Source organism: Protopterus annectens, chromosome 5.part1, assembly GCF_019279795.1.
Source record: "Protopterus annectens isolate FY-2018-M chromosome 5.part1, PAN1.0, whole genome shotgun sequence".
Lineage (NCBI taxonomy): Eukaryota > Metazoa > Chordata > Ceratodontiformes > Protopteridae > Protopterus > Protopterus annectens.
In genome coordinates this window covers 343,721,833-343,734,286 of record NC_056736.1, presented here as the reverse complement: position 1 = coordinate 343,734,286, position 12,454 = coordinate 343,721,833, and the positions used below count along the sequence as shown (strand labels likewise).

At 39.7% G+C, this 12,454-nt stretch overlaps 1 protein-coding gene across 1 annotated transcript in view; it reads left to right on the top strand.

Annotated features, from left to right (window-relative positions):
• Positions 1-12,454, top strand: part of INPPL1 (inositol polyphosphate phosphatase like 1) — a 1,746,155-nt gene that overhangs the window by 1,631,977 nt on the left and 101,724 nt on the right. The window contains exon 23 of the mRNA XM_044073026.1: positions 4,732-4,887. Within this exon, the coding sequence (XP_043928961.1) occupies positions 4,732-4,887 (156 nt within the window). The remainder of the gene's footprint in view (positions 1-4,731; positions 4,888-12,454) is intronic.

Sequence of the window (12,454 nt, the reverse complement as noted above, 5' to 3'; positions counted from 1 at the left end):
ACAAGTTTTTATGAATTTTTGGTACACCAAACAATTTTGGGATTTTGGGGGGCAGCATTGTTAAATAGTGATTGAGATTAGTGTCAATTAAACCATCAATGTGTAAATCACCAATAAACATTTTTATTCTGTTATATGCTTGGTTTAGTTGGTGCTGATTCACCTCCTCATATGTTTCCTTTTCCAAAAGTGATGTTATTAACTTATTATAATCTTCGTTATACATTACAACCAGGCCCCCGCCTTTGTCAGGTTTCATAAATCTAACTGGAAGTGTCCTGAACATTGTTAGTAGTTGTTTTTCCTCATTTGTAATGTTTTCGTTACAACTGTCCTTTTTGAAGTTCTTCACTACTTGTCTAAATTCTCGTTCACATAACAATTCAAACAGACCTAAAATTGCATTACAAGGAGGGTTAAAGGTGCTAGTTACCCTTAATTTGTTGTGGCTATACGCTGAATTACCTAATAATACACTGAGGTTCAACTATTGAATAAACAATTTAAAATCAATCAAAAGATCTGCAATGTTGCACCTATTTGATGGAATAAAGGTTAAACCCCTAGCAAAAAGTTCAACTAAAGCCTCATCAAGGAAGCATTCGGTGTAATTGAAGATTCTAAAGTCACCCTCTTTGTTAGTTGGACGTTGAATAAATTAAGTCCTAATACTTGTTGTTGCTGCGAGTGTTGTATCTCTTCGTAGGGCCTTGTTGTAAGTTCGGTCTCCAATTGTTCCCCCTCCCCCCTCTGTAGTTTTTTTGATTTGATTGTTGTTGCCATTGATTATTGTCCTGGGGGTATGGGTGTACACCAGTCTTATTTTGATAGTCTATACCTCCTTCATCATTAAAAGTATCGTCCACAGTTCCACTAATAAAATAAACACTAGTGGATCCATCGTCATTTCTCACAATACTGTTTCTCCTATTTTGAACTGTCCTTCGATCTTGCCCAAACTCAGGGTTAGCAATAGTTCTATTTCTGTTCACATAATTCTGTGAACTCGGTGGTTTTGGATATGCATACCCCTCTTTGTATGCTTTCAAGTCCCTCTCCAGTTTCTTTATTTTAATTAACTTAAATTTCTGCATTTGTTGTGCAATACTAGTAAATGTTCTATTAAACTCATAATGGTATCTATTAAAATCTAAGTCCCTTTTAATTTCTTTTTCTAATTTTGTGGTGTCAATCATAAGTTCGTTCATTGTTATCTGGTAATGTTTTGTCATACATTGTAAGAGCTCCAAACCCTTGTTATTAAATAGTACCAAAAGTTCTTTATGGAACTCAGAGCCTCCAAGTAATCCAGTTGGGTAAGAACAGTATCTGAGTCCCTTTGGCACTATTTTTTCTTTAATACATTTGTTAAAATAGTTCACTTCTAATTGTAATTTCTTAATTTTAAGCAATTTACTGTCAAATAATTTTAATTTTTCCACTAGGGAACAAGTAGTTTCATTGTCAAACTCTTGGTTCGTACTTGCCTGCAGACCGTCTAATATTAGCTCGCTGTTCAACCAAGATCCAATGTCATGTTGGTAGACGGTTCCTACTGTACCGGCCCTTTCATAAACGTTGTTTCCGACATTGCCAGGGACAACATGTGTCTCCTCAATGTTTTGTATATGTGAATGAGTTTAATGTATTTTCTCTTATTATAACTAACACAGTCAGGGATCACTGGAAACTTTATTGGAAGACAGTTTCTTTAGTAATAATAATCATAGTCCATGTGTTTCTTTTAGGAGACGTAGAACAGTTAAAGACATGGTGGTACTTAATTACTTCAAAGATCGTACGCAGAATATGATAAGTTTCAATTCACCATAGGACTCATTACTCCTGTGATGATTGTAATGTGTGTAAATTCAGTTGGTTATTTTGTGAAAGACAGTTTATTTTGACAGAAGTGCCAGCTTGTTGAGACTGAATGCTGTACTTGAGTGTGTGTTGTTTTTACATGCGGGACAATCAAATGTTTGATTTCAGGCAAGTGGGTTTAGGTGGCTTGTGTGTTTGTGTGTGCTTGTGCTGCTGTTTGCTGGTTAGGTAAGGGAATGTGTGTAGTTATGCTTGCGCAAGAATGTATGCAGGTTATGGTATGGGGATAGATTTGTGTGTGTGTATGTGTGTACGTGTGTACAAGTGTACGGGTATTAGGGTTAGGATACTGGTTAGTTGAGCTGATGGATGTAGTTTTGTGCATTTGTGATGGTGCATGTGTGTGTGCGTGTGTCTTGCAGTGGTACTTTTAGGGAAAGAGGTTGTCGTAAATGAACATGTAGGTTATGATTAGGAGCTGTTATAACACAGTAAAGGTTCACATTTCAACTGTTTCAGATTTCTGCATCTTTGTGGCTCAGAGATAATGCCCTTACTGTAACCCAGATAACCAGAGTTTAGTCAGTGGCTAGGGCACCAGAGCAGTCTGGTGGGGGCTGGGATTGAGCATTTTTAGGATTTCGTTCGTCCTAGAGGGAGAGACAGAGAAAGCATGTACTGTGAGGCACACTGCCATGGTTGATCTCTGTAGGAGACTGGGGATGTGAGTGAATATTGTCTGCAAGAAGGGGGACAGAGTACAAGTTGAGCTGCATGTGAAGATATGCACTATGTACAGTACTACCCATTGCTTGACAATCCATTAGAGTCTGTGCATGCGTGCGTGAGGAAAAGAGGTAAGGTATTGAGTGAAAACAGTATGATGCTGCTACTCTGATCTTTTCACGAGCTCCAAATGTGGTCAGAGAAAGTTCAGGAGAATGCAGACTGTTGGAGACCAGGTGAATGGGAAGAGAAACTAGAAGTAGCAGCTGTCAGCTGTGGGAAGCCAATATGGGAGCAAAACAAAAAGTATTTCAGATTTCCATCAGAAGTTTCAGAATTCATTGCTAGCTTCATTTAAGGTATTTAATTTTTTGTATAGGGGTATCGTTATCAGATCCCCTTAAGAGAACCTGTATATTAGAAAAACTCATCCTCTCTTCTTTCAAACCAGCCAGTAAGGTGCAGCTAAAATTATTTCTGTAATGATAAACTCTCCTTTGGGTGGCATTTAGCTCAGCAAGAATTACTAAGCTTTAAGCTTTGTGCAGAAAACTGCAGTACAGTCTTCCACAAACTTATGGTAGGCATGTGAACAAAACTTACATCCATGCCCAAAGTAGCTATGGAAGCTAATCTCAATCACTGTACAAGTCTTACAGAAGTTTGTTTTAATTACTCCATTACAGTACATACATCACTGTATGAATCTGCAGACACATCTAGTTAGAACAAAAGATCTTAGTTTCACAAAGTTTTTTTATCTTTTGTTGGTAATAAAAATGTGCAGACAGGTATCCAAAGCTATTTTGCTTCATTTGTCTTGAGTATAGTAAATATTGTTATAATATGTGTCAAACAGCACATTCTAGGGCTCATTTTATAAGGGCTATGTCACAAGCCTTTTAAGAATGCTTCCCCAGATGGCACATGTGGTGCTGCAACTCAGGTCTTTGAGAATACTTGGGTTTGATTTGGGTTAGGAAACTACTTATATGTAGATGCATTATATGAGCTAATGAAATAATATTGTTGATAACATAATTAGTATAAAGACTAAAATATACATTAGCAAGAGACTCTGACAGCTCAATGGGAATTCAGCTTAAATTATATCATTGTGAAAAGTGAACTTTCCACTTAGATTTTTAATACTGTTGTATCATTCTGTTTTTGCACACCCTAGACAATGATTAGTCAGCCCACTACCTTGTTTCACTAAATGTAAATGCTACATAATCTATAGTTTCTTCTTGGCAAACAGGTGAATAGCAGTGGGTTGTTGTCAGGGAGTTGTAGATGCACTGATTAACAAGGTGGTGATGGAGTAGGTGACTGCAATACCATTGAGTAAAATAGAAGGAAATTTTGAGTATGGGTAGAAAAAAATTAAAGTATTGCCAGATGTATATGATAGATGTTTTTTGCACTAATCCTTTGGGAAGTGAGGGAGGAAAGGCGTAGAAACTGGAAAGAGCAACTCTCCTTAAGTATGTTTAAAGAAGTAGGTCACCTCAAGATTAAATTAGTTAACTGTCTCTTCCTCAACAGCAGACTACGTTGAAGACTAGGGTTATGAGTAACATTAGTTATTAAGTAAGTCAACACAGGGCTGAACAGTGAAAGACTTGGGTGAGAGTGGTAATGTTGAAACTAGATGATGGAGTGAAGACTGTTGTATTGAATCACATTCAGTTCCTAATCAAATGGGCAGCTTATCACTGAGAACAGAGCTTCCCCACACCCTGTGATGGTTAGACTAGCCACAACTGCCACACACACATATATATGCATACTTAAGTATAGCTAAATATGTGGTTAACAAACATTGGGGAAAGTTATCATTTTCACTCTTCAAAGTTTGATTGAATGGTCTTCATGAAGCTTTTCTGAAATGGTCTTCGACAGTCAACAAAGTACCATTAAGAAGATAAGACTCATAATTGCTGTCATGTCATTCCACAGATATAGCTTTCTGTTCCACAGTTACAACATTCTCTGAGATAGGAACCATTTCAGAGTCTTTGTTATAAGTTTTAGTGAAACTTTTAAGTATATCATATGAATAATTGAAAATAAAGTGTCATTTGATTGCAGATTTAAACATCCGGTTTAAAATTTGTGGTCTGGTTCATATTATACCTCATTTTATTGGTTGAATGACTTTGCCTTTTTATTCACTAGGTGAGTGTGTCATTGCATTGAAGTCTATGATTGGCAGCACAGCACAACAGTTTCTTACATACCTCTCCCACCGTGGTGAAGAGACTGGGAATATCCGTGGATCCATGAAAGTCAGAGTGCCAGTGGAGCGGATGGGAACCCGAGAGAGACTTTATGGTATGCATGTGAAATTGTAGACTTGAGTGTAGGGATATGCTACTGGGTTTATCAAGGAGAGTTTTAGAACCAGTCGTTTTTTTTCATTGGGTGTGCTTTTAATTGTAATTCTGATAACCTGATTTTGGAAAGGAATTCTCATTAATCATATGTTGTTTTTAGCATAGAATAAAAAGAAGGTATAGTCTTCAAGTCAAAATTTCAGAAACTCTCATATAATGTATATATGAAAACTTGGTGGCTGCATTGTCTTGCTTGTTCTATTTTTTTTTCTGTACTGATGTTTGAATTGGAAATCACATACCACCTTCAGTGATAGCCATATAGATAGTTGCTGTCTCCTTGCTTTTTTTTTTCTCATCAATGAGGTGGGTGATACAAGGAAAATGTTTGCAAAAGGAGGCCAGTCTGCATATAAATGTGTTGAAGATGAAAGTGGTACTTGCTTTACAAGTCCGTCATGATTCTGAAATAAAGTTTCTGCAGCAATTACTGAGACATTGTGGCTGTAGCCTGTTATGTAAAAAGAAGCTGTGAAACCTGGTGTTGCTTCATAGAAAGCCCATACTAGTATGGGAATGAGCTGTGTTACCGCAGAGCCTTCTAACAGAAACCTACATCCCATGTCAAGCTAGTTCTCTGTGGACAGGCTCAGTCACTGCTATCCAATGTTTTCTGAGTCGTCTTGTTCTCTAAATTTGTCTGTAACATGGAGAACATCTTTTGTCTGGGAATGCTTTAATGTGATCTATCCCCAACTAGCTCAGTGCAGCAACTTATTTATACTCATTCTCTCTCCGGGGCTACTACCTAGGAAGCTGCATTATAGAACAGAGCCATGGGACTCCTATAATGCCTTTCCTTCCCTTCATTTCATACCCATTTTCATCCAGAAATAGAAGGCCATCATGTCAATGGTTGTTATCATGACTCCCTTTTTGTCTTGGTGAGTCTGGTCCCCTACCTTATGACCTCAAATTCTGGAGAAACATGAGCACTGGAGACCCTTAGGTACAGCCTTTTTAGTTACCCATCCAGAAAGCTTCACCTGGGCATTCATTCCCTCACTGTAACCACTTGCTTTTCTTCATTGATGACCAGGGATTATTTTTACCTTCCAGGTTTGCCCATATCTTTACTTCTGCCCAGAGACTCATTGTGGGAACACCTATAACGAGAGGTGGTATAAGTTTCCAGTATAGGCCACTGTCAGAGTACTGGCTCAGTTTCAGCCTCTGTTCCTACCATTCTGGGTTATTTATCACAAATCTGTGATTCTGGCCTAAGTTTATTTGTTGACGTTCATCTTTCACCTGTATCAAATATCGCTCGAGGTTTCCACAGCAATTTGTTGGCTTCATTTAAAGTATATAAAGCCTTTCTTAGCGGCATGTTTGTTATCAGACTTCTGTTAGAGATTTTTGGCTCTGTGGAACCAAAAGTTTGTGGTGAGAAGCAAAATTCACTTCCTTTTGAACTGTCCTGTTCAGCAAAGTTAAAATGATTGTCATGAAAACCCTCCGTTTTAGTGGTAGTAATATAGATGCAGGCTGTGGGCATTCATTTTTCTTGTCTGACTTTTCAAAAGAAAAAAGTAAAGTTTAGTAATCCTTCATGCCTGCAGTAGTATCAGGGTAAACTTAAACTAGGCTAATAATCTTCCATTCTTCTTTTCCTCATTCTACAGCAAAGAGGAATGTCTTTTGCATTGCCTAGGCATTAACAGGCAGTTAGGATTCAGAAAGGGCCATGAGTTTTTAGTGTCTTTGCACATTACAAGTTGAGACAGCAATTATCCAACTTAACTCTTGCTAGGTGGCTGGCTGCGAATGCATTAAGTTCTGCAATGAAACATATGGTAAAGAACTTCTAACACCTCTAAGAACTCATTGCATTAGGACCGTCTCTACCTCCAAAGCTTTCTTTGTAGATGCATCACTTCACAGTATGTGTGCAGCTGCAACTTGGGCTTTACTGTAGTAAAGTTTCACAAGATGCAACGAGCTGAATGTGATGGCCTGGGAAAGTTCTTCCTTTGTACCCACCATATTATGTGGGATTCTGTCTTAGCCACCCAGAAAGTTACAAAAAGATTATACATTTACTGTAATGATAAATCTACATGACGTGACTCCTTCCTTTTCTAGAAAGCCACTCATTCCCTTCCTTCTTCCCTTAGCAGAGGGAGAGGTCTGGAGGAAGGGTTCTTGCATAGATAGATATGTGGTCCAATGGTGAGCTCCCTAGCTTTATACTTGAAAACCTAAAAAGAAAAGGCAGACACAGTGCCCTGTGGAAAAAGAGATGCTGCTAGAGCTTTGTAAAGATTTTCTTTTGTTACAATAACTAGTTTATTTTTTCCTTCAGTTTTTTTTCAGAAAGGTGATTTTAGGAAGTGAAAGGTGTTTTCCCTTCCTAATTTCTTTCTGATCCTAATGAAGGAAAGAATATGGTTTATGGGGATGAATTTGCACAGAATGATGGTATAGCTGAGCAGGATGATAACGCTTCCCCAAGAAGATATTAATTTTCAAGTAATTTTACTGCTTGACTGTAACCCTTTCAACTAGACTAGACTAGAGCTACTTTTATGAAAGAGGCCCAGGAGTACCTTGAGTTCATAGAATTTGACCCTTCTCCATATTTTTTTTATTCCTCCATCTTTCCATTATTGCTCGGCAGCATTAAGTAAATATATTTTATTAAAAAGCCTGAAGGTTTGCCTACAGCATTTAAGTACTTGAACAGATTTTGTAATTTGGCTTTGAATACCACCTGATGATTCAGAGTTCATGTACTGATAGAAATTGGTATTTCAAAATAGTTTCCGTGTGATAAAGAAGATTTGTTCATAAAGGATATGGGGGGGGTGGATACTTGTCTCATTGTTTGTAGCTGCTAAGGCACTAAACTTTTTTTTCTTTTTACTGTTTGTCTCGCCACTTCCAAGACAGCAGACCCCTCCCCCCTTGAGTGGTCACCATTCATTCAGGAGCCCTACTGTTTGCCACTGTCAAACCTAAAAGATTGTTGATGTCCTGTCATGGCAGCTAGCTTCAGAGAAGAGTGAGAAGGTGTGTGTTTCATTTTCCTCACTTTCTCTCTCTCTCTCTCCCTCTCTCTCCTTCGAATTTGTGCGATCTCTGAGTTGGTGTATAACTGTGTGTGTGTGTGTGTGTGTGTATATATATATATATATATATATATATATATATATATATATATATATATATACACACACACACACACACACACACACACACACACACACACACACACACACATATGTATGTACACAAGTCTAGTCTGGGCTGCTGAGAGCTTACCCCTACATCAAGGGGGTAAGATGTTTGTGTTTTGCAACCGTAGGGGTGACACTGTGGCCAGAAACTTGGGCAGGATCTAACTGGAGGGAGCTGACATTCAGAGAAGCATGAAAGTTGTTTGGTATTATGGCTGACCAAAGACCATCAGCTTTCTGTGGTGCTATCCCCAGACTAGCAGCCCAGGTAACCTTCAGGGGTGGGTTTGTCTTGTCATCAGTCCTGTCCCTCCTTAGTCCATACTACTGACACTTTTCTTGGTCTGCCTAAGGCTAAGGCCATAGCCATCATTAGTTTGGACATAAGGGTGTTTCTTTTAGCTCTAATTCCACCCTCCAGTTGATTGACATCTGTATCTGCATTACTGTGAGGGCATGCCATGCCTTTCCCATGTGCATATGTGGTATCAAAGCTACACTAATGAAGGCAGACATCATTGCCTTGGCAATTGGTCCTGGTTGTTTTTGGTGTTGTAGTTGCCTCTATTTCTGTGAGGCAAATCATCTGACAGAAACTACCACTCACCTCCACTCCATAATGGGTAAGCCAGCACCTATCTCTCCCATCCTCCCTGTGTGGTTCTTCATCACCTGAGCTGTTAGCTGTATTCAAATTGTAATCAGGAATTTATTTTTTATAATTTAATTGAGTCTGCAGGCTTCTGACTTTTTAGCTGCGCTTTTGTATAATGAGGATATGAGTAAGATTTGTAGCCTGTCATATTCACTAGCAAGGATGTCTTATTTTATTCTCACATGCACTAATGCTTCTTCTATGACTTAAGTCTCATGCATCTGCATTCTGAAATAAGAGAAAAGGAGAACTACATGACATCTAACATAGTATGTGTCAGTCTCTTTCTTTGCAGACAGGGATAGAATTTTGCCTGCTTATAATAAAAGACCATTTTTCAAAAAGTTGTTCCTTTGGTAGATGGTCATTAATTCCATTATAAACCTTAAATAAGGGAGATTTGCAGTTTTAAGTTGGCAGGTTGTCTCAAATGAACCTATGACATAACAGATCAGGCTTCTGTAATTAGGCCAGACTTTCAGAAGCTCAGCTAAATGAGTTCTTTCAGCACCTCTTGTGCAGGGGATGTAGTGATGTTATTCGTAGACAGTGTTGCAGTACTGATTCTTGGGTCCTCCTGCCATGCAGAAACCCATGACAGGCTCAATTTGCATCATCCCTAGCCAATAGACATCAAAAGACCAGTATCTGGATGTCAGTGTATAAGAAGGGCATCTGTTTGCTCCATCTTCAGTTCTTTCTAGTTGTGCAGTTGATGCACTTCATGTGTGTTCACAATGCTTGCAATCTGTCAGTCAGTTCGTTTTCCAGAGTGTCTGCTTCTTCCAGTCAGAAAAGTATAATGTTGGGGATTTTCCTATTTTCCACTATTAATTTAATACTTAAAAAGGTCAACAATTGCTTGAAGTGTGGGAAGCAAATCCTTCCTAAAGATATTCACTCATTTTGTCTGTTCTGCTTTGTAACTCATCACGACATGTGTTGAATGTTCTAAATTCCATGAAAAAATATCAAGTATAAGGCAGAGGTATTTGCCCATATGCAGTCCACATCGTAGGTTTCCAGGTGGCACAGCAACACACTGCTTCCACGGGGTCTTCACAAACATCAGCTTCTGCTAGTGTCATTCCAAAGAAATGGAAAAACAAAAAAAAAGATCTAGGACTGTGACGTTGCTGATAAAGCTCCAGCTCTAGTCCCCAAGTAGACCAAAATCCCAAGTGAGGGCACCTTTGCAGCACTCTTGTCTGGTGACTCCTAAGCCCAAACCCTCTGGTATGCCCCTCAGTAAGCTGCTATGGTTTCCAGCATACTTACCACTATTGCCATGACGCAGTTGTATGTCTGGTCTGAGGTCACTCAGCAAGCCTCAGTTTCTGATGTTCAGGTTGTGGATCTCAAGGGAGACGCACTGTCTAACCTGGCTACCACAACTTTGACTGAACCCGTGTTCAGGCAACCGCAACCTCTGGTTACCCTTCTAAACATACACCTAAACCAAAGTGAACCATTTCCTTTTCTTTGCCCTCTCCCTCAGACATTACTTCTCAGGTTGAAGCCTAAGACCTCCAAAAAGTAGCACAGGAATCCATGGCTTTCAGGAAATCCAAGGCGCCCTCACACATTTCTGCTACTGAAGCCTTCCTATCCCAAAGAAGCAGGGAGGTGGCCTTTCAGGAAGATTCAGATTGCCTAAGCTCAGAAGATGAAGAGTTGTCCCATTTCATGCACCTTCCACCACAAATTTATCCAGATTCAGACTCGGATGACAACCTTTTTTCTACCTTCCTCCTTGAGACCTTTTTTCAGGGATACCTTTCATAGAATGAAAGAGGCTTTCAGTTGGAAAAGCAAACCGTTTTTACAAGCTCAAACTCATTGCTGGAAACTACTAAGGTTACCTTCTCCCAGTCTGCTGGCTATCCCTCCTGTACACGTAGTACTGGATGATGTCTTTGAAAACATTGCTTTACATCCTGATTCTTTACCACCTTCTCCCAGGAGACTGGACAGGTTTTACAGAGTGCTTGAATCTCACAAGCACCTTTAGAAAAATCCCAAAGCTAATCACTTGGTAATCTCTGCTGAATCCACAAAATGTGCTCCTAAGGAGCCCACTTGACATTCCTTACCTAATGATAGTGAAAGTAGAGTATTAGATTTGGGGAAAAACTTGTACCTCTGCCACCCTTACAGTGAGAGGATTGAATTGCCAATTCCATATGCTAAACTACCTTGAATCTCTCCAGGACAAAATTCTAGCTAAGGCAGGCTTAATTGTGGATAGAACCTTATCAAAGAAATTCAGGAGACAGCAAAAGAAGTGTTACAAGTCTCCAGACACTCACTAAAGTGTGGCAGGTTTTTGAGAAGCTGGATAAGAAAGGAAAGCAAATAAAAACTGTCAAAGAATTTCATCTGTCTCCAAAACCAAAGTACAGTAAGAATTACTCCTCAAAACCTTGACCTTTCCCCCAAGCCAAGACAAGAGGAGACATCTCCATGGCAAGAGACCCATGGAATACAGGATATGGTGACCACACTGAACAAGGCAGTTCCAGAGAGCTCACACAGCACAGAGACCAACTGTGACTGTTCAACCCAGCCTCCTATAGTCCTACCCGCACCTACCATCTCCCATACCCCTACCCACCTACCCCAGCCCTCCAAACCTCTGGTAGTAAGACTCTCCTTCCCCATAAATAAATGGAAAACTATCATCATAGACAATGGGTCTTCATCATCATAGAAATGGGGTGCTACATCCAGTACAGAGAAATCTTACCCTTCTTCGGTATTCCAAAACCACCAAAAGTACAGGAAAGCCTCTCACTACCTATCCTTTGAGTACTACTTCACCAAGGGTCCATTCATCTTGTCCCTCTAGGTCAGGTGGGAAAAGGCTTCTACTCAAGGATCTTTCTACTTCCAAGAAAGGAGGGTAGCCGGAGGCCCATCTTGGACCTTTCAGAACTAGACAAGTTTCTCAGTATCCCAAAGTTCAAAATTCTTACTTTAGAAAAATTATTTCTCATGATTTTCAAGATGCCTTCTTGGTCATTCTAGACCTAAAAGATGCTTAACTCCATATCTTCATAGCGGACAGTGACAGAAAATACCCAAGATTTGTAGCAACAGGCTCTCGCTTCCAGTTGTGGGCTTTACTGTTTGGGCTGTCTGCTGCTCCCACAGTTTTCACAAAATGCTTAGCTGCTCAGATTGCACATTGCAGAACTCTGGGAGCTTATATTAACCCCCATTTAAAAAACTGTCTGATTCAGGGAAAATCCCGGGCGGAGACCATAGACACCTTACTAATCACTGTAGACTGCTTTCAGAAGGTAGGTGACACCTTAAATCTTCAGAAGTCAAAAACTGTCTAAGTAGCCTGTTTCCAAAACAGCACATCTCAGCAAGGGAATTTTTGAGGATCCTGGGTTACTTGGCATCCTACATTTTCATGATCCCACTTGCACTGTACATGAGAAAACTTCAGTGGTTCCTAAAAAATGCTTAGGAACAGCATTCCCAACCCCTGGATACTCTGGTTCCTCTCTTTCCAACACCATACTGTAGAACCCATGGGCAAATTTCTCTTTAACAGAAGCATACAAGGCCATCACCACAGGTAGTTCAGACATAGCTTATGGGTGCCCAGTTAGGTTATCTGAAACTGCAGGTCATCTGAACACCACAACAGAGAGAACTGC